General features: G+C 44.5%; 1 protein-coding gene across 2 annotated transcripts; it reads left to right on the forward strand.

The window, feature by feature from the left end:
• Positions 1 to 61: 61 nt before the first annotated feature.
• QTRT2 (queuine tRNA-ribosyltransferase accessory subunit 2) lies at positions 62 to 13,300 on the forward strand. 2 transcript variants are annotated; one of them, XM_066340967.1, is made up of 8 exons: positions 62 to 317; positions 1,293 to 1,348; positions 2,604 to 2,680; positions 5,319 to 5,528; positions 6,474 to 6,673; positions 9,177 to 9,328; positions 10,824 to 10,941; positions 11,987 to 13,300. In XM_066340967.1, exons 1-8 carry the CDS (start codon positions 121 to 123, stop codon positions 12,246 to 12,248), a joined length of 1,272 nt encoding a protein of 423 aa, XP_066197064.1. In that variant the 5' UTR covers positions 62 to 120; the 3' UTR covers positions 12,249 to 13,300. The 2 variants fall into 2 exon arrangements, with proteins under 2 accessions (XP_066197064.1, XP_066197065.1); XM_066340968.1 differs by lacking the exon at positions 2,604 to 2,680 and having other exon boundaries at positions 189 to 317.
• The last annotated feature ends 7,405 nt before the right edge of the window (positions 13,301 to 20,705 follow it).

Genomic DNA, 20,705 nt, shown 5'->3' on the forward strand with positions numbered 1-20,705 from the left:
GCCGGGGCGGCGGGAGGCGGCCCGGTTCCCCGCGGCCCCGTTCCCCCCGGCCCCGTTCTCCGCGGCCCCGTTCCCCGCGGCCCCGTTCCCCCCGGCCGCGGCCGGCGCCGCGGGGCGAGGATGAGGCTGAAGCTGCTGGGTGCGGGCGGCGGGCGGCTGGGCTCGCTGTCGGGGCTGGGCCGCAGCGGGGCCGGCGCGCTGGCGCTGCCCGGCTGCCTGCTGTACACGCGGGGCGGCGCGGCGCCGCACCTCAGCCACGACACGCTGCGGGAGGTGCGCGGCGTGCCCGGCGTGGCGCACATCGCCCTGCCCGCCCTGTGAGTACCGCGCCGGGGCCTGCTTCCCCGTCCGAGGGCGGTGCAGGGCCGGGGGAGGAGAGAGCTGCAGGGCTGCGGGAATCCTAGCGTATTTAGGCCAAATTCATCGTGGTGACTTCACGGTCATCTTCCTGAGGTGGGCAGCAAGGCGAGGGAGGTGGTTCTGCTCCTCTGTTCTACTGACACCCCTCCGAGAGTGCGGCACCCAGCTCTGGAGCCCGCAACGTAAGAGAGATGTAAGCCTCTTGGAACAGGTCCTTTGGAGCGCAGCAGAGATGCTCAGAGGGCTCGAGCATCATTCCTATAACAACAGGCAGAGATTTGGGGGTGTTCGGCCTGAAGAAGAGAAGGCTCCAGGGAGACCTTTTAACAGCCTTTTGGTACCTAAAGAGGGATTATAGGGCGGATGGAGACAAATTTTTAACGGAGCCTGTTGTGATAGGATAAGAAGTAATGGGTTGAAACTATAAGAGGGTATCTCTTGTAATGAGAGTGGTGAAACATTGGACCAGGTTGCCCAGGGAGGTGGTACGTACCCAATACCTGAAAACATTTAAGGGAAAACTGGAGCAGCAGTTAACTCTCAAAACTAGCTAAGTTGCAACCAAAAGGAAGAATTAACAGGGTAAAGCCTGTGCAGTTGTTGAATGATGTGAATGCAGTAATGATGCTCCCCAAAAAGTCACAGTCTAGCTTTGTACTCTCCATCAAGTCAGTGGTCCCTGGTCAGTGCAGGTAAAAGCTTTACTTTTCTGCCACAGAATTATGAGTGCCCCAGGTTATGAGCTGTGATTCTTGAGCTCTGAGACTGGCGTTTCATTCCATCTGTCCCTGATTCACTGCCTGATAGCTGGATGGCAAATACCAGTTCAGCGTCAGACAATGCATAAGTATAGGAAAAAAAGCCTTAGTTATGAAACCACCAGTCTCTTTAGTTGTCTGCTTAGTTAATGTGTTCTTGTATCTGGATTGCAGGGCAGAAATTCATGACGTTCTGGAAGAGTATAAAGAAGGAGCTGCAAAATTTATGGGTAAAGTACAAGTATTTGCTTTTATATCTGAGAGAGAATGCACGTGGATCCCACTAGAGCATGTTCAGGCAGTACAGTAGGCAGAGAGGTGTAGGCTTTGCACATTTAGAGATTTTCTCACTCAGAGTGGCGCTAGGGAAGACTTGAAATAGTATGTTGTCACTAGTATGGCCAAAAATCCTTCAATCAGGCTACAAAGTGATGATATGTCTAATTTCTATAATTTGCAGACAGTTCTTTGTATATGGAATCTAGCACATTTTGCAAGGAAAAAAAAAAGGGTTGCCAAAGCTTGTTTTGTTTGTTTTAGTTTTTTTAAAGGCACATAAAAATTTGGGACATGCATTTCATTATGTATATATAAAATAATTATGGTTTGGCTTTCCAAAGGAGGTTTGCACCCAACTTTCAATAAATTTTGCCTGTTTGGAGCAATTTACTCCTTCAAGAAAAATTGAAAAATGTCTTTGTCTAGAACGCCCAGGAGGCTTTGCCAGTTTCAGTGACTGTCTCTGAAGAGAAGGCTGTATGTCACTGAGACATACTGTCTAGCTTTCTGATATTTGAAACCTCCAGTCCGTGAGGTTTGACAAATTTCTCATTTGTGTAATTGATGCATTATCTCACTCTCCTGTTCTTTTCTGTGAGGGTGGCGAGCCACTGAAACAAGTTGGCCAAAGAAGTTGTGGATGCCCCATCCCTGGAAATGTTGAATGCCAGGTTGGATAGGGCTTTGAGCAACGTGGTCTAGTGGAAGGTGTCCCTGCCCATGAGGCATGATCTCTAAGGTCCCTTTCCAACTCAGACCATCCTATGATTCTGCTTTGGTCTTCCTTAGAAGTCCTAGGCTTGAGATTGTTGCTAGTTTGGATTGTGTCAGGTGTCACCAGTGTATCAGTTGAGTGGTCAAGTGAGTCAGCTGTTTGGTCTGGGAAGTTTTAATAGGTGGAGTACTAATCAAGAAGTAACATAAATAAATCCCAAAGCAGCTATGCAGGCTGCAGCACCAAAGGGTACTGTTTCATGGTCTGTCCTGCTGCTGCACTCTTCTCCAGGTGGTTAGTAAAGCTGTGGAAGAAGTCTGCCTTCTTTAGTGCTTGCTGAGAGATAGATGAACGATATTTTCTTTGTCAGAATGGATGTACTTGTGTGGGGGAAAATACCCTGTTCTCTTTCGCAGATCTGCAAGCCACATCTTTGCATTAGCTTTGCTTTGGTTCATGGAACTCTGCTCTGGATCTGTCTCTGTTTTCAGGTATGCCAGATGCTGTGCTCTACTGCTCCCTTCATGACCCAGTCACTCCCTGCCCCTCTGGGTACAACACTAACAAGGTACAGTAGCTCTAAAGATTTGAAAGGGTCCACCTTAAGGTCCCAAAAGAAATCTGCCAGTCCTCCCTTCATCTCTGTGGCTGTGCTCAGACAGCCACAAGATTAGCAAAATAAATCTTTGCACAAAGAGGATTGTTGTTTACGTGCTCATACCTCCAACTAAGTGAAGCTGTACATGTTCTTACTTGGCAGCATGTTCCCCAAATGGTTCCTGAGCAGTTAAGTGGCAGTTCACGTAGACAGGAGAGCTCTGGACTACCATGCCCTTGTGGTTTAAATGGCACTAAAAGAAAATACCTGTGCTTTGCCATATTTGCTGTACAAGCTTATGCTTATGCCACTGATAAAGAGTAAATCTGAACCCCTGTGTGTGTATTTACATACAAGCTGCTACAGGCCCCCCTCTACAAAGGGGAAGGACATAGGATTTTTGCGGGAGGATGGCTCAGCAATCCAGGAATGCACAGTTGCAGACATCTGCCTGTTCTACCCTGTAGGAACATACACTGCCTGTACAATCCACACACTTTCTGCTGCCTGACACAGCTTCATGCTGGAGCTCCTGGCACCTGCTCAGATACAGTCAGTCCCAAGGCCTGTTTGGATATGGCCACGTTTGGTGGAGGGTCACGGGGTGACGGAGGATAACTCCTGCCATACAGCTGTCAGTGTATATTCCTTGCTGCTGGGATCCAGGCTGAGTCCTGTCTCTGCAGGGAAGGGATGCCTGAAGCTTGTCCCACTGTTGTGCAGCTTTGAGGTGAGAGCAGCAATATAAGCCTGGGTGTTGGGAGTTTGATTCAGACATTTTTTGGGTTTTTAAAATAAGCAGATGAAGATTTTTGTCACCTTGTTGTAAGGCCTTCTGCAGCTGGATCTGTGCTGACAAGCACTTATGGAAGCTTTTTGAAAGCAATGGGACAGAAAGCTCTGTGCCAGAAAGTCTAGCACTGTCCGGATTTAAATAATCACAGGATAATGCTCAGCTCTCTAAGCTGCATGGCCATTTTATTTATTAAAGCAGCTTTTTTCCTCTTGAGGACAGTATGAAGGTAACTATATGTGATTACACTGGCTCAGGCAACCCTGACTTTCCTCTGTCTGCCTTTACCAGCTGTTCCTAGATGTTCTCATGATAAGAGGCAGCAGGTACTGTCTGAACAACATGCTGCTGCAGAATAACATGCAACTGCTGTGTTATTCAGTTACTCTGTAGACAACAAATTTTGGAACTCCTATTGGAGTTGCTCTTTTTCTTTAGTTGAAAATTTGCAAAAAATTTTATTGCTTTGGAGACTTCTGGTTTTATTCCAATTTGGTGAAATTGGCAGATAAGGCCAGAAGTAGTCAGGATGGACAGCAGGCACATGATATACTTTTGCAATTCTTTTGGGTCTTTGTGGGGACCAGACCAAAAAAAAAAAAATGCTTCTGCTCATCTTTTTTGCTTCCACTGATGAAATTCAATTTGCAAATTAGTATGCATGAGAACTGCACTGCTTAATCTGTCTGTCTGGCATAGGCTAGGAGAATGTGTTTAAACCCTCAGGCCCCAAAAAGTGCCCATAACACTCCAAGCTATATGCTGTTTCTGGTGGCTGAAAACCCATTCTCATTTTAAAAAGCATTAACAGAATTCAGATGAAAAGAGCTGACTTCCAAAGGGCTTGAGCCCTTTACTTTACCTGCTTGAATACCCCCTTAAAGTTTTGGAGCAGCAGTTTCAGAAGTCTAACAATAATACAACCAAAGCAATGGCCAAACTGCACTCAAGGTTAATTACAGATTCAGCAAAATATGCTAAAATGTGAACACTTTATGAATCCGAATGGTCAGTGAATTGAATGATGACATCTGCTAGCCTGGAGGTGTTCAGGTAAGATAATCTCTCTGTCCATGTGCTTTTGTCTTGCTTTAAATTCTTTTGAGGGTATCAGAAAGTAGCAATGGGCTCCCGTGTGTGCTGGCAGGATGGGAAGCATGTGAAGGGAGGGAAGATCGTGTGTGGAATCCTAATGAGCGCGTGCCATTCCTTACCTTGGTTTGGGTATTTCAGTGCCTTCTAGAGTTGCTGGATTTGGGACCTAAAATAATGTGGGGTCCTAAGATTGAGTGCTTAACAAGCTTTTGTATTCTTCCCAGTCTGTATGGTTTATATAAACACATACATTCACATGTGTTGTGAGTTAAGTGCTCGGAAGAGGAAGTAGTTTCTTGGGTTTGCATTTTGTACAGAAAACTAGCGAATTGTATCTGCCATTGCAGCCTTTGCTGCTTTTTATAAGCTTTTGCTTACTAGACAACAAGTTCGGTGGGAATTCAAGCTTTTTTTTTCCCCCAATTCTGCCATGAATTTGTATGATGAGAGGCCAGCTGCTCTATCTCAGATTTTTAAACACGGAGAAGTCAATGTTAAGTGGAATGGTTTCACGGAAGAGTATCTTAGAAATTCCAGTTCAGTCATTTATTTCCTTTCATTCATTGTGCCAAGTGCAGCTGATTATGTGAGCCATGCTCCAGGGGAGCTTATCTAATGAGCTATCATTCCAGTATCTGGTGTTTCAATTCCTTCTCTCCTTTCACCCTTAAGATGTGCTGTCCTTTGCAAGTGCTGTTCATCCCTGTTCTTCCTGTGCAGACGGTCTCCCTGTGGGGAAGCTCAGGGCGCATGGAGATGACAGCTTCCAAGTTCATGGACATCCAGCGGGCCATCCAGCCAGACTGGTTCCAGTGCATCTCTGACGGAGACACCATCTCTGGGGAAGCTGGCAGAAAAAGAGCCAAGAAGTCTGTGGATAGGTCACTTTCCTTCTTGGATATGTGCCTTCAGCTGCAAGAAAAGTCACCGGTAAGGTTCCCCAGATACTGAGGCAGTATCACTGCATGTGCGTCTTGGTCTGTGCTGCATGCTGGAGCAGCCCCAGGATGCAGTTTAGTAGGAAATTGTGTAATGTGTGTATCAGAGAGTGCCCAGCTTACAGTCCAGAATGAGGTAAAACCAGTAGCACAATGAGTTTTCCTTCCTTCCTTCCTTCCTTTAGTAAATTGTCTTCTGCACCAGGATCACTCCTCATCTCTGCTAGTTGAGGACAACTACCTTTTAGGATTTTTCTTTCTGCTTTTGGGTTGTGATGCATTTCTTTCACTTACCTGATTATTAGATGCATGGGCAAAATGAGATCTTCTTATTCAGATTGAGAAAACCCATCTTTTTCCTCTGAAGTCCCCTTGGTTCCAAGTGAGGGAGGATTTGATAGAATGAATCAGTGCTATTCTTTATTTCTTCCAGCAGCTTTTAGTGAAACTTCCCTCCCTTTTAGTGAAAGGAGACATACTATCTGACACTGCACTACCAGGAAAAACAGGTGACAGGAGTTGGTATTTGTATTTCCTGAAAGGGAAATCCCTGTGACATCTGGTGTCTGACAACCGGGATAATGGCACCTTTATATTTTGCACTAAGACATCCATTGCTGAGACCCCATCCATAAAATGTACAAGGATGGTGTGTGGTTATTGCCTTCTGTAGGGAGGTGGGAAGAGTGGCATTAAAATTCTCAGTGAGTTAGTGTCAAGGCAAGGAGCAAAATCTTGTCTCTACTAGTCCCGTTTCTTACACATGGACTTCACAGTGTTGTGTGGGGAATAGGCCTACATGAGATGAAACCCCATGATTCTGGCAAGTTCCTGGGAATGTGGCTTAAGTAGCAGGCATCTGAAGTCTGGGCTGTGGGATGTCTTTCATGTCTTTGGCAGAGCAGGCTCTAACACTTGCAGCTTTCTCCTGGGACAGGAACTGCAAAGAAGTGTGATGTTTGGGGCAATTGAAGGTGGAGATATCTTGGAAGAGAGGCTCAGATCAGCCAGGGAGACTGCCAAGAGGCCCGTGGGTGGCTTTCTGCTAGATGGCTTCCAGGGAAGTGCCATGGCCAAGGAGACCAAGTTGAAACTGATAGCTTCTGTCACAGCAGAGCTGCCAGAGGATAAACCAAGGTAAGTTGTGTGGGCAACATCCCAAGAAATCCATCTGTCCTATTATAAGAAGCATCTACAGGCTGCTGTGCAGTGTTTTCCTGTAGGAAATAATCGCAGTATTGCACAGCTCTTTGTATGCCAGGCTGCATAAATTTTACCATTGTCAGGCTGCAGTCTTCAACACTTCTTTAGCTGCTGCTGGCACCAGGCTTTGCTCATGCTGTAGGTTTGAGGAAGAGTTTTTAAGAAGAGTTACAGGTAGGATATGTCAGAGTTACTTGCATTTGGTCTTTGAGGTTCTTGAAGTTCAGCTCAATCAAGAACGTTATTATCAAGATATTTTGCAGGGACTTCTTTTTAGTGAAACTGTCATGTTTCCAGTTCTCTCTGGCCTGAACTGGCAGATGATAGAAAGGGGGTGCTGGCAGAACCAGCCAGGGCTTGCTGCATGGTCTTGATAGTCCCTGAGGTACTGAGCCTGTGCACTACGTGGGGTGATACAGGTTGGCCCACAACAGAGGTATTCTCTTCTTGGACAGTGTGGGCTTATTGCGTATCTGAGTTGTTAGTTGTGCCCATCAGACCCATGCCAAGGACTTGACAGGAGTGGCAGCTTTCTTGATCCTTGTAACTGACTAACAGTAACTAAAGACTTCTTGAAAATCTGTGCTAATATTTGCTAGTGGTTCAGAAGTGCAGAGGTTGCTTTATTGGATTGAGCTCACTGGATTGCTCTTACCAGAGCAACTGCTACAGAAATAATATGGTTGCCTTTTTCATCATTTCCTGAATAGAATGACTGAGGCCCCATTGTGTTCCTGCATCCCTCTGCTAGCAGAGCATTGCTCTGACTTAATGGTGTTTAAAAGGAAATTAAATGCAAGAGCACTGTGTCTGGTGTTGCAGCTTTTTCTTGCTTAGTGGTGCCTGGGCTTTGAATTTTCCTGACAATTAGGAGGCTTGCTGTGTTGTTGCTATCCTTTCTGGTTGAGCTACTTAAAAGATCCCCTGGGAGCATTAGAGTCCAATCTGCTCAGCTAACCTCAGTGGCTATCAGTGCATCTGCTTCATCTATCAAATAGTTTGCTTGTCTTGTTAAGACAATTGTTTCTGACCTCTTGATAGGAAGAGAGCTGGTTAGCCCCTGGGGGGTCTTGGAAAGTACCTCAAGTGAATTTCAGGCAGTCCTTGCTCCTGAAAATCACCCTTGCCATTCTGGCTGAAGGAGTTGTTTTTATGCTCTATTCTACCCCAGTGTAAAATTCTCTAGAAGACAAACACTTTCTGTGCTTCACTCAAGAAGTGGCTGCTTTTTGTGTGATGGTAAAATGGTCTTATGAGTGTACTCTTTTTATGAAGAGTCCTTTCATGTACCTAAAGGGGCTGAAGTCTCTTGATAAAATTTGTTTTCCATTCCAGTAGTGTAGGAACCCTTGCAAGAACAATGTTTGTCCTTACCTGTGCAGAGATGAGTTTCAGCAAGGCTTTGATCATATATGCAGAGCTACTGTTTTGACTTCTGCATATCATTTTCTCCCTGTCATGGGAACCTGAAACATAAAACACTCATGCTGTAAACTTCTCCTATCCTTATTCCGTGCTCATCTATTTAATTGAACGACTTAGAAAAGTGACTGAAAATGGCACCTTGTGACTTCATTTATCAGCCCCTGTGTATTTTCCTAATTATCTGTTTAGCTCATTGCCCTACATTAACTTCTACTGCTTTCAGCCCAGCCATGCACCTGCAGGAGAGCAGGCACTGCTCTACTCTTACACTTTACCCTCCCTCGGTGAAGCTGCCAGCTAAATTTGGCTGCCAGCAGGATCTCTATTACCATTGATGGCAATCCAGCCAGGCTCTTCCTGATTCTTAATGTCAGGAGATGTTACAGCCCACATTTTGGGTAAATCATTTGAGCAGGTAGAGTGTAAAGAGGAGGGTAGATGAAAGCAAGGAGGTTTTCTCTTTCTAATGACGTTTTTCATTAGTGTGTTTTTCCCCAGGCAGTTTCCCAAGTGAAGTAGGATGTGTGTCACCTGAAAGACTTGAATCTTTGACCAGCCATCCACTGCTGTCCCTGTTGAGACTCTTTAGACTGTCTTCTAAACAGCTAACAAGCAAAAGGGTCCATGTATCTGGGAATTGGTAGTTCATTGGGGCACAAACACGATTAAGGATAATATGTGTTCTATGGCACAGATGTTATGAATCTAACTGTATTTATGTGTATGTGAAAGAAATCAGATGCAAATCACTTCAAACACAATGGAGTTTTTCTGGAGTAAAGGAGAGGTTATTGCTCTCTTCCAAAGGGTAAATAATGAACTGGGGGCCTGTTATGTACTGGATAGGTTGGAGGTGTGGAAGTAGAAGCACATGGAATTCTGAGTGATGATTGTTAGCAGTTGCAGAGATAAACTACATGTGCTGCACATGACCTGGATGTCTTTTCCTTCAGGTACCTGGTTGCTTCTACCCAGAATATTGTAGATTTGTCTTCCTATGTGTCTCCTGCAGAATCATTCACGGTGTAGGCAAACCAGATGAGGTGCTTGAGTGCATTGAAAGGGGAGTGGACATTTTTGAGAGTTTCTTTCCCTTCCAAGTGACGGAGCGAGGTTGTGCCTTGGTTTTCAGTTACAACTACCATCCAGATCCTGAAGCAACAGGTAGGCTTCTTGATGGTTGCTACAGTTTTGACATTTTATATTGTGGTAAGCATAATTCATACTTGGGAAGGATCTGTATTTGAGGGCTTTGTTCCTGAAATAAATGCAGTGACCCCTGGAAAAAATGGGATTCCACTACCATGTGTTGCTTTTGAAAACAAGGTGCTTTGGTGTGGAATTGGTTGAGTACAAATTGAGGCCTCTGAATGTCTCGTTTGCCAAAATGTGATGATTAAATATTTCTTAAACACTCCCTGACTAGAAGGGTTTTAGTTTGACATCATTGGCAAATTTTCTGTTACCTTTAAGCAGTGAAGGCTGGACGTATTAAGTGATCTCTAGAATTAAATTAAAATGTGTCTGTTGTAGTAATATATTTTTGAAGTTCTTTTTTTCTAGCTGTCAGAAGTTTCCCATTTATTTGGGCAGTTTTCCTCTCAGTCCTTGCATTCATAGATGTATATCAAAACCAAAATGCCCTGTTTGTAACTCATTACACTGTGAGATGGGAATGTGTGTCACCCATTAAAGCACCAATCAGATGTGTTTCAAAAAGCAGCTTGTTTGTTTTGGCCTATTAAATGTTTTTAATACAGGGAAACATTTTACTTTTTTTTTCTCTTGGGTAGAACCTAGTGGCTTTTCATGCCTGGATAATTCAGAGCCAGCTGAATAGAACAGAACATCTTGGTTTTTTGTGCTTACTGCTATTTTTTTAACCCTTTTCTTTGTTTGTTGTTCATTATCTTGTCTTAGTTTATTCTTAAATTATAAGGCACTGAGTAATGGCAGTGATTTTGTCCATGTCTGTTTTAAACACTGTAGGCGTGGATTATGCAAACAGTAATATTGGTATTTCCAGATTCATCTCCTTCTCTTTAAAAACAAACATAAAATTGCAAACCTATAAAATCGTAGAATGGTTCTTTATTTTTCAGATAGATGCTGAAAAAGCAGATGAGGAACCTACCTCTCCTGAATTAGTGCTACCAGCCTCTTTTGCTTGCAGGGTTTTGTTTTTTTAAAAAATAACAAGAGGCATTTAAATCCCTGAGTGATCACAGAATGAAAAATAGAATGACTGAATGCAGATGAGTTGCCTGTCTACTCTAACAAAATCTCAATAAAATCCATTTGTTCAGGTGATGGCGTTCTATTCAGCATGCAGTTCAGACAAAATGCTTTTGACATTTTATAAAGAATTCAGCTCAGTAGAGCAGCAAAAAGTTATATTGTTATTTCAGCTCTAACTTTTGATTAGTTTTAGTCGATTAGTTTTCACTTGTCTCTTGCTGTTTTGATCATCTAAGAGTGTATTTGTGTTAACTAATCTACAGTAATTAAAGTAAAATATCTGCTTTCTAGAAGAGAGAGGTGGAAACTTGTGGCAGTTTTCCATTGGCAAGAAAGTAGCAGAGATATCTACTCTAAGGTTGCTACCCTTGCTCTGCCCTTGCTCTCTGTTCTAAGGCTGTCCTCTTTTTAATTTAATCAGTTTTAACACAAAATGGGACCCAGGACCTGGAGAAGAATGGTGCTCAAGAAGGCCAGGAGGAAGTCTCCAAAGCTGACCCAGAAATGACACCATTTGAGATCTGTCTGAAGGATAAAAAGTATGTGAGTTTGTGGAGAGGGTACCTGCAGCTGTATGGCTTAATATGATGCTTTTGTCCTTTGTATTTATTTGCAACTGGATGAGAGACTTCATAAAACATGAAGCTGTTGAAGAGAGTACTTCTGGACATTGAGTGGAGAGTGTTGGACAAATATTCTAGCTTGTTATCAGGCAACAGCCTATCTCTGAAAGTGCTGTCTTATGCCTGACCTAGAGCCAGAGCTTTTCTGATCATTTATCTAGCAAACATTCTGTGGTTGTAATTATGTCTCAGCTGGAAGACCATAGGTTTACAAAGGTGGTCTGGGAATCACTTTGGTCTTCCACATCTAACTTGGGTCATCTTGAGATACTGGATTTTATTGAAACTATGGAGACCCTCTACTCTGTGACTCAGTTTGGGCAGCTGGAGAGCAGTTCTGCTATTTCTAGATACTTCACAAAAAATTTGGCCATTGTTATTTCTTGTCCTTCCTTCTCTTTGTCACAGGTACTTCCAGGCTGTCTGAGTAGACAATTGTGTTGCTTTGCTCTCTCTGTGAAATGGAGCATCTCACAGTAGAGTGGAATACTGTTTTTGTGAATAGTGGGATTAGATTAAAATCTGTGGTTTTGGTGGCTTTCTCCTTCATGAACTGTGTGATAGGTGTCCTGCACTGCAGCTTTTCTGCCAGGGAAGGCACAGATGAGGCCTCTTCTCTGCTGTTAGCTGTGGTGTAGTCACACATTCTGACTTAAACGTGTGGCCTTTTGGCTCTGAAGTGACTTCTGGCATGAGGAGGCCTGGGACTTCGAGCAGCCGTGGTCCTACACCACGGCAGGGTGTGGGAGCTACATGATCCCTTCCAACCCAAACCACCTCTGACATCTGAAGTCCTTTGTGCCAGTGCTGCTGGTCTGAGTTGTCAGCAAGTCTGGATTAAGGACTTCAGGACTTTTAAGGCCCGGGTCCCTGCAAAAGGCCAGGTGTTTAGAGGTGTATTCTTTATTGCTTGGATGGGTCTTCTTAGCTCTGATGTTGCCCAACATTGCTTCTTCCTCAGATACCACGATGACTTTGGTCCTTTGCTGGAAGGATGCAGCTGTTACTGCTGTCAGAGGCACACTCGTGCCTACGTCCATCACCTCCTGGTGACCAACGAGCTGCTGGCCGGCGTCCTGCTCATGATGCACAACTTCCAGCACTACTTTGGTTTCTTCAGTGCCATTCAGGAGGCCTTAAGGGACAGGAAACTGGATCAACTCAAGGAGCTGGTCTTCAGGCAGGGACTGCATGATCTGGCAGATGCAACGCTGAGACAGTGAGCTCAGAGAGGACTGAGGAGGTTGCAGGCTGCATCCTCTTTCAGTGGGACTGTATCACCTGGACCTGTCAGTAGTAAAAATGGTTTTTTTCCTTCCTGGAGGGACCTGAAGAGGAGGTGTTTGAAGAAGATCTCACTTCCTGGTGAGGCAGGATGATCTTGTTCAAACATCTCTTTTGGTTAATTGGTTTGGTGCATTCTTGGTGGGTGGAAGAGCCTGGACAGTTCACCAGTAAGACCAGTATGGATAAGTTTGTTTTCAGATGCTCACTGTTGGTTTCCCATGTGCAAGGACAGAGTAATTGAACTTGTGATTGAGGATAAAGCAGGCCATATACTTAAAATTAATCCAGCTGCCTGGAGACTCAGCAGCTGCTTGGGGCTCTTGTTCCATACCTGATAGTAATTATTTTTCTAGAAAAACCTGGTGGTGTCCTAGTCTCTCATCATGTACCTCCTTGGTGAGAAATCCCATCTCAGTCTAACACACTGTCCTTGTAGCCATTGCCAGCATCTGTGTCCTTGGAAAGAAGTGACTGGAAGTGCTGCTGTGTCCAGTGGCACAAGGCACTGTGTGTACTCGTCTCTTAGGTCACCTGCAGTGCAGAATGTTCTCTAGGCCTGGAATAAGTTTGGCACCTTGGCCTGGCCTTGAACACCCCTGCCTCAGGAGTCCCATTCAATAACATTAGAGCCAAGTAAAAAAAGGAAGTGTTTAATCCATGTCCTGCTGTAGAGGGGTTTTTTTAACACTCTGCACTTTTTCCAGATTTCACTCCCTTGTTAGCACATGGGTGACAGTGTCTGTGCCATTCTTTCCAGCCACCCAACACTGGTCACAGAGCAGGCTGTACAAATGTCATTGTGATACGGAGCTGTGGAAGGAAAGTGTCACAGGAAAAGACTTCTGGTGGGTCCTTGTTTTAGCATATGACTTAGTTATGTCATGTTTCTCTTATTCAATTGGGGTTTTTTACTGTCCCTTACTGTAGATTCATGGATTTAATAATTTTATATTACAAAGCAACAATAAAAGAAATGTATTATTTGTTACACTGGCTCCTCAATGTGTGACAGAGGTGGTGTACCAGGGAGTTTGAACTCAAGAAGATGTCTCCTGAAAACTTGACCTAGTAGTCTGATGGAAGACATTATCTAGGAGTAGGATCCTGTCATGGAGCAGGTTTCCAAGTAACTTGGAATTTATTATGGTATTCAAAAGAATATAATAATAAACTTGGAAGACACAGTTAAAGACACTGTGTTGAAGGATTAAAGCTGCCTGTCCCTCTCCCCATAATTAACTCTCCTACCTTAATTAAGCTCGAAAAAATACTCCACTTAATGGCCTTAAAACCATTCACAATTTCTGCAATGCTTTTAGTACCTCCCATCAGAATGACTTTACTGTGGAGTATAAGGAGTGTTTAGTTTCCCTGTCTCTTTGGGCAACTACACAAGGTTGTAGTCCTTTTTACCATTCTGGCCTTATTCATTCTGTTGCACTAACTGCACTTCTGTTCCACAGGATCCTAAAGAAATGGTGCAAATACCACTCTGCTATTGTCTTCAAACAGATTACAGAGTGTGATTCAGCCACAGAAATGACACAAAATACAGAAGTATCATCCTCACTCCAAGTAGTACTTTGTGGTTGTTAAAACTTACGCAGCTCTGGGAAACTTGGAGGTGGTGTCCTGGGTATACAGCGTGAGGTAGAAGGTCTGCCTAACTTAAAGGACAGGAATTCTAATTAAACAAAAATGCTTTTTTCAAGAGGAATGCAGTGGTAGTACATGGGAGGGGCCTTGCAATGCTTGTTTCTGCGCTGCCTGTTTCTACAATGTTGCAAGTGCTGTGCAAAATCTTTTTCAATCTTCTGAAGTTTCAATCATTTGAAACTTCTCATTCCCTGACACTCCTGTATCTGTATACTGAATCACCAAAATGCCTGAGTCAGCCCAGCACTCAGGCACCACGATGGTTGTGTCCAACAGGTCAGTCAGGGATGCTCTGTGATGACACAGAGGACTAGGAGTGCTGGTGGTTGTGTCCTCTTCACATTCCCTGCATACTTCTTAGGTTGGAAACCTTACAGCTAGTTTTGGAATTGCTGTTTTGTACCTTTTGGGGGCTACCTGTGATCAGTCTCCCCATCCTGCCCCACCTCTGTGAATCATTTGGATTTATTAATTTTTCTTTATCGCCCAGCCTGCATGTTCTCAGGAGATAAATATAGCTGTACTGGGATCTTAGTGGCCTGCTAAGCTAAGTGCCAATAACATGCTTTTCTCAGTAACTCTTCTTTTCTTCTGGCTTTCCAGTCCTCCCATACTGCTGTGTTATATTTCTTTTTCCAGTCCTACCAATTAGGCTTTCCTGTTACAGTGATCTGCTTAGCTTTTATGTGTGTGCACATGTGTACCACAGCTGCACAAAGTAAACCAGTTTATACTGGGCAGAATTTAACCAGCTACATCATTCAGTATCTAACAAACACAAACATCACTAGCCCTGAAACCATCCTAATGTGTTGTATTTATACAACATCTCAAAATGTCTGTCCTCTTAGTTCACAATGTAAAAAATCAGCAACATTTTTTCATGTTAACTTAGAAAGATTTTTAATTAATTCCTAGGCAGAGATCTAGTTTCTTTAAAAACAGAATTCTTGCCCTAATATGGGGATGAAAACTGCATCAAGAAAGCTAAACTTTCCATGGAGAAGTGAAAATTGAAATCAATAAGGAGTGGAAAAATGTCTGTGCTAAATTAACTTCACTAAGCACAGAAGACTGCAAAAACATCCTTGACTGCCATCCATCCCCAAAGAGCAGAATATAAAAGAGCAGAGCAGAATACAGAAGTGATGATGTCTTAGAAAAACGTTAGACCCTTGAATGTCTTCTCCTTAGCAACTTCTAGTGTAATCTTCCCCTTAATAAAGAAAAACCTTTCACGCTGATGAGAATAAGTGTAAGGGCCTCATGTTAAGTCCCGTGCCTTTCTGACCGCTTAATCGGTATTCTGCTCAGTAACTTCCTCCTTCCAGAGCTGTTTTAATGTTGCAGACTCTTCAGCAGTTTCAAAGGTGTGCTTTGAAATGTATTGAGGAAAAACATCAAACTTATGTGTGCCTTACCACAAAAAAGTTTTCTCCTTTCCTTCAGGTTTGTAATTTCCTGCCCCCCTCCTGCTGTTTATCCACCCCATCGTGTAAATCACTAGGACACAGTGTCTGAGACACACACAGTGTATATCTAGCCTTGTCTGACAGTTTCTAGGTCTGCTCCTCTGTGGCTCTGCAGGATCACAGGAGCTGTCCAAGACTGGAAATGTTCCAGCAGGGTGTTCAATTTTATTTCTCTAACGTCCAGAGGGTTTTCAGATGGGACTTTTATGCGTTAAAAAATTAGTGCCAAGTGTGTTTCAGAGGTGCTTTTAAGCACTGAGTAGCTTTTTTTTTCTTCATCCTGAACTCTGTTGGTTTTTGATTCATAACCTACGGTGGCAGACAGAGTGTTCCAATAAAATGTTTAAACCTGTCCCAGTAATTTCAGAACTGTTTCCTCTGTGATGTGGAAGGCATGCATGAAATAGCTGATGTGCAGGTCAGTTTAATGGTTTTATTTCTAGTACTCTGGAGTAATCTGCATAATTCGCTAGCGACCTCATCTATTTGTGGTAATGCATCACTCCTTCAGACTTTTAAAGATATTCTAGCATATTACCATCCTTTCTTATGCACATTCTATAGATAAGACAGGACTTTTCAGACAAAAAGAGAATGAACTTAAATCCCTTTGAGAAGTTGGATCTAGACTTGCAAAGTTGGTGCTGGCACAAAAATGATGTAGCAAAATGTTCTTGCTTCCCTGTTGATGTTGCCAATGTGAAGAGTGTCTGTCAGAGAACACAGTCTCCTCCCTGGGAACACGCTGACTTGGAAAAGCTACACCTTTCCTGCCTCACAATTAGGTGATGATGAACTGCCTGGTTAATCTGCATCTGTTGTCTGTATGTTTTAATTACATTGGTCAGGTGAAGGTGCAACACAGTGGGATGCTCTGTCATGCTTCTGACACAACTCCCCCAGCTGCTGGCCTTGCTTGCTCTCCACCATTACCAAATCTTTGGAGAAAGCTTGCTCTGATCACAGCTCTTTGTGTGTCTGAACATCTTGCAGAGCTCTTTTGGAAGCAGTTTTGGGTGAGACGGGGTTATGTAGTTAACCAAGATTATTTTAAACTTCTGAAGCCCAAAAATCTAGAAATCTGTTTGTTGAGGACCAAAGGTAAAGGAATTGTAAATAAAGGCATTTGAATCTGCCAGACAGCTTGGGATAAACCAGCTTTCTGCCTTCCCTATCCTTCTCCTACTCTCTAAAGCATTTTGAGCATGGCTCAAGGGAATGGCCAATGCACTGGGAAAGGTAATGGTTCGTGCCAGAGGCTCTTCAGGACAAGGTGTGTCTTACTGCCTGTACATGCAGAGTTGATTGAAATGCAGGGTGCTGATCAAGAAAATATCTAAAAACTATGGCCCTTATGTGTAATTGGCCGGCACAGACTTCCACAAAGAGAGGAGTGGTTCCAAGGTCCTTGGCCAGAGTTCCTGGACCCATTCCTATGCTCTGTGTGTGACACCTTGTGCTCTTGAGCTGGCTGCCTTTCTGAGCTGGTGGATGTGTTGCAACACATGGCACGAAGGTAGCTTTGTAGCAATGCTTTCTGCTTACTGCTCCCTCCTTCCACAAGAGAACATCTGGTTTGTCTTTTGATGAGGTAATCAGGAGAGGTATCGATGCAGCCAGCATTTTGCAGGAAGTCAGCAGAGTCTACAGATCTGTCTTGAGCCTTTTTATACTGCCCTTCCTGGGCCAGAATGGAACCATCTACAAAGTAATGTCAACTTCAGTGGTACTATGTGCTGAAAAACAGCTGAAGAAACTAACCTTTAGGAAAGCCAGATGCTTTCCTCAGACAAAGCTGAGGGGAACTGGGATGAGAGAGAACAAACTGGCAGGCAGCCGAAGCCTTTAAAGAGATGCAGCCTCTGCAAGAAAGGGAACAGGAGATGGAGCGTCTGGGAGGAAGGAACATAGGCAAACAGGATGATTAGGATTTGGCAAGGCCAGCAAAAAGAAGGAGTGGCAGCTGTGCAGTATGTCCATGGGTAGCACTGCCAACATCAAGTTGCAGAAGCCACTGGCACGTGCCTTTTTCCATCCCTTGTTTTGTGTGTGTCTTGAGGAGGAAGAAGCACTCTTGTGGTTCAGGGAATTCAGCAATGGCTGCAAAAAGGCAAAAGGCCACAGACTTATGCTGGTAGCCTTCAGAGCTGAGGCTGACGGGGGTACTTAGTGCTGGACTCAACCCTGGTACCTGGCTCCCCTGCTGCCCACAGCCCACATCACAAATATTCAAGAGAGTCCTGTAGCATGAACCATCTGCTCACATCCCTTGGCCTGACCCCCACAGAGAGACAGCAGTGCTGCTGCCTCTCAGCTGAGGCATAGCAAGGTGAGCAGTCCGCCTGTACCACAGCCCTTCTGCCATGATGTAGGATGGCAGAAAGAACTGTGATTCCCTCAGTATTTGTGCTTCTGTCCAGTGAAAAGTGGTCTTTATTTGAGCTGTTCAATTTGGCATGCTTACAGCTGTGTGTAAAACTTATTAAAGCTGATAAGAGTCCCTAGAGCAGGAAGCCAGAAAGGTCTTCCCCACATCACCAAAGATACAACAGCCTGATGCTTGTGTCACTGAGATGCTTAAATCATTATACTGAAATTAATTTTTAATTATGTTAATATTTTTCTTTGGCCCCAGGGGTTTTCTTTGCCTCACATTTCCAGAGGCAGTCAGGTATGAGACCAGTGTCTGGCAGGAAGAAATTCACTTCCAGAATCATGAAAGAAACTCAGAATTCCTGGCCTGGGCCTGGGAGAAAATGGATCCCTGTTGTGGAGGGGTGTGGTTGGCATCAGAGCTGGTCGACTCCTGATCTGGCACTTGAGGCAGTAAGGAACCAAGGAAAGGTGGCATGAGTGATTTCAGGAAGGCATAACAAGAAAAGGTCACTGCTAGGTCTTAAGATTGAGTATTTGGAGAGTAACAGAGAATAACTGGATGTGGCTTTTGAAATTGAAAGGCAGCATTGGTCTGGGATGCATCTTCTAAATCCTGTTCAATGTCATTCAGCAAGAGGTACATAGCAGCTGATGCTGACTTTGAAGAAGTACAGTTTTGAATCCTTCACATCTTGAAATTCCTACAGTCTTGGGAGCCTTCCCTTGCTCATAAGGCAGCAGGTCAGGTGGCAAAATACTATCAGGGGTTGACACTGTTATGTTCATATTAATTCATTATTACCATTAGATGAGGAAAAACTCACTTCAAAGGCTCGTGCAGATTTGGGATCCTTGCATTGGTCAGAGAAAGAACTGATGAGACCATTCTTCTTGTTAGATGAGACACCTCAGAGCCAGGTGTGTTTGCAGACTGAAGGCTGCCAGGGTCTGTCACTTTGTGACCAAACCATCACACATTTAGCTGAAACTAATCAGATTGCTACAAGTGTCCTCTGGATTGTCCACAATTCCTATTTGTAATTTTCTGAGTGTCTCCATATCAGCAGCCTACAGGCTCTTGATCCTTGAAACGCTGGCATTGATTAGACATTCTTCAGAAAACATCACATCAGGAACAGCAATAAGCTTCAGCCAAGCTCTGTCTTCCAGGGGAGCTGCCATCCTGAGCAGGTTGTGCTGGCGTCAGCTGGGAACAGAGAACCCCCTGTCACTCCAATCCCCCTCAGAGAGCAGACTCCTGGTGTAGTCCCTCCTCTTCCCAGGGAGGAAGCTGCTTGTGCTTAGCCCTACAGTGGAGTGAGTTGAGCTCAGCTGAGTATCTGGCCAGGCCAGCCCAGCCCCTAAGGGATCTAAGGAGGATTACCTGGGGAAGTGAGATTTTTCTGCAAGGCTTTGCTTTGTCCTTGTAATTTGGCAAATGTGGATTTTAGTATCTGGCTGCAGCTGGGATTGTTAAAACATGTCCAGCAGCTGTTGCAAGGTACCTGCAGACTATTCACTGAGCAGTGTCACCTGCAGAGCATTGGTCTGTGATGGCAGGTGAAACCCAGCTCCTCTATAACTTCCTTGCCTTCCCAGGAATCAGCTTTTTTTTCTCATGGAGATTATCTTCTGTGCTGCAGACCTCTGTGCTCTTCTGCTTAAAGATTATTGCATGATCTGGTGCCTGTTGTGGCCTCTGACAAGGCAGAGTGTTTTATGGTTTCTTCTCTGTTTATATTTTATGGTGTAAAACTCAACATAAGTTGGTTTTAACTCTGCATGGCTTCAGTTCAGTGCCTGGTACCATTTAGGATTTTAGCAACTTGGGTAACCTGTTTTTTCAGTCCTAGAGCTGAAGTTTAACGTGTGGAACATCTGTCACAGATGGGGAGCCCCCAGTACACGTAGACTAGCAAACTGTGGGACATGTGGGCTCAGTGGCTCATTCATCTGGGTTCCTGCAGCTGAGCCAGAGCCTATGGCTCTGGGAGCTGGGGAGATGGTGGATGCAGGGGATGAATGGTGTTTTTCCATCCATTTCTCAGGCGTGCTGTAAATGTGTCTAGACAGGCAGTACTTGGATGGCTGCCTTGTACCTTGCAGGGGGTGGGGCTGATCTTCCCAGTGTGTGTTGCCAGCTCGTCTCCAAAGGGTCTTAATTCTCCTCAGCTACAGTGGAGCTGCTTCCTGGCTGCTCTCTCCACTGGCTCGTTTACAAATGTCTTCAGCTCAGGGGACCTGAGGTGTCCCACTCCTGCTGCCTGGAGGTGAGCACAGACTGCAGGGCCCTGTGCTGCACCTGCAGCCCTGCTGCCAGAGCCACCTGCATCTGTTTCCGAGCTCCCTTCTCCTCTCTGCAGGAAAGAAGGTTTCTGCATTACCCAAAGGCTCTTCTAATGTGACTATGGGCATGTAAATGCATCCTCACAGAATGCAGAGCACAGTGTCACAGCTCACCTCTCCCAGCCAGTTGTGGAGTCCGGGAAAACAAAACACCGAGGAGGGAAATGTAGAAAATTAAGGTTAGTGGGAGGCATCAAGCAGTTGGAAAAGGAAAATGCAGATTACTCTGCTGTAAATAATGAGTGAGGGCGTGTCTTGGGACAGCAATTTCTCTGGCTTGGTGGAGAAGGTGGAGGACATCAACAGTTTGACCCTTTGATTGCTTCTGTTCCTTGGCATTTTCTATGGGGTCACCTATGTTCACATTAACAGAGTAAAACAGGGCATGGTGCTCAAGCAGCATTTGAGGGAGGGGGAGCCAGAGATTGTTTTGGTTTGGAGTTTAGTTTTTGTAATTGTGTGAGGGTTTTGTGCCTTTTTTTTTTTTTTTTTTTGGTGCCTAGTCAGTTCTGTGGTCTGGTAGTTTCCTGCCACACCTCCTGT

The sequence above is a fragment of the Sylvia atricapilla genome, chromosome 2, assembly GCF_009819655.1.
Source record: "Sylvia atricapilla isolate bSylAtr1 chromosome 2, bSylAtr1.pri, whole genome shotgun sequence".
Taxonomy (NCBI): domain Eukaryota; kingdom Metazoa; phylum Chordata; class Aves; order Passeriformes; family Sylviidae; genus Sylvia; species Sylvia atricapilla.

What these genes read in the sequence shown, in the direction of transcription:
- QTRT2 (XM_066340967.1), top strand. Translation starts at nt 121, where the DNA reads ATGAGGCTGAAGCTGCTGGGTGCGGGCGGCGGGCGGCTGGGCTCGCTG. An exon ending in CACATCGCCCTGCCCGCCCT is followed by an intron (nt 318 to 1,292) that starts GTGAGTACCGCG and finishes TCTGGATTGCAG; the next exon opens with GGCAGAAATTCATGACGTTC. An exon ending in CTGCCAGAGGATAAACCAAG is followed by an intron (nt 6,674 to 9,176) that starts GTAAGTTGTGTG and finishes TGTCTCCTGCAG; the next exon opens with AATCATTCACGGTGTAGGCA.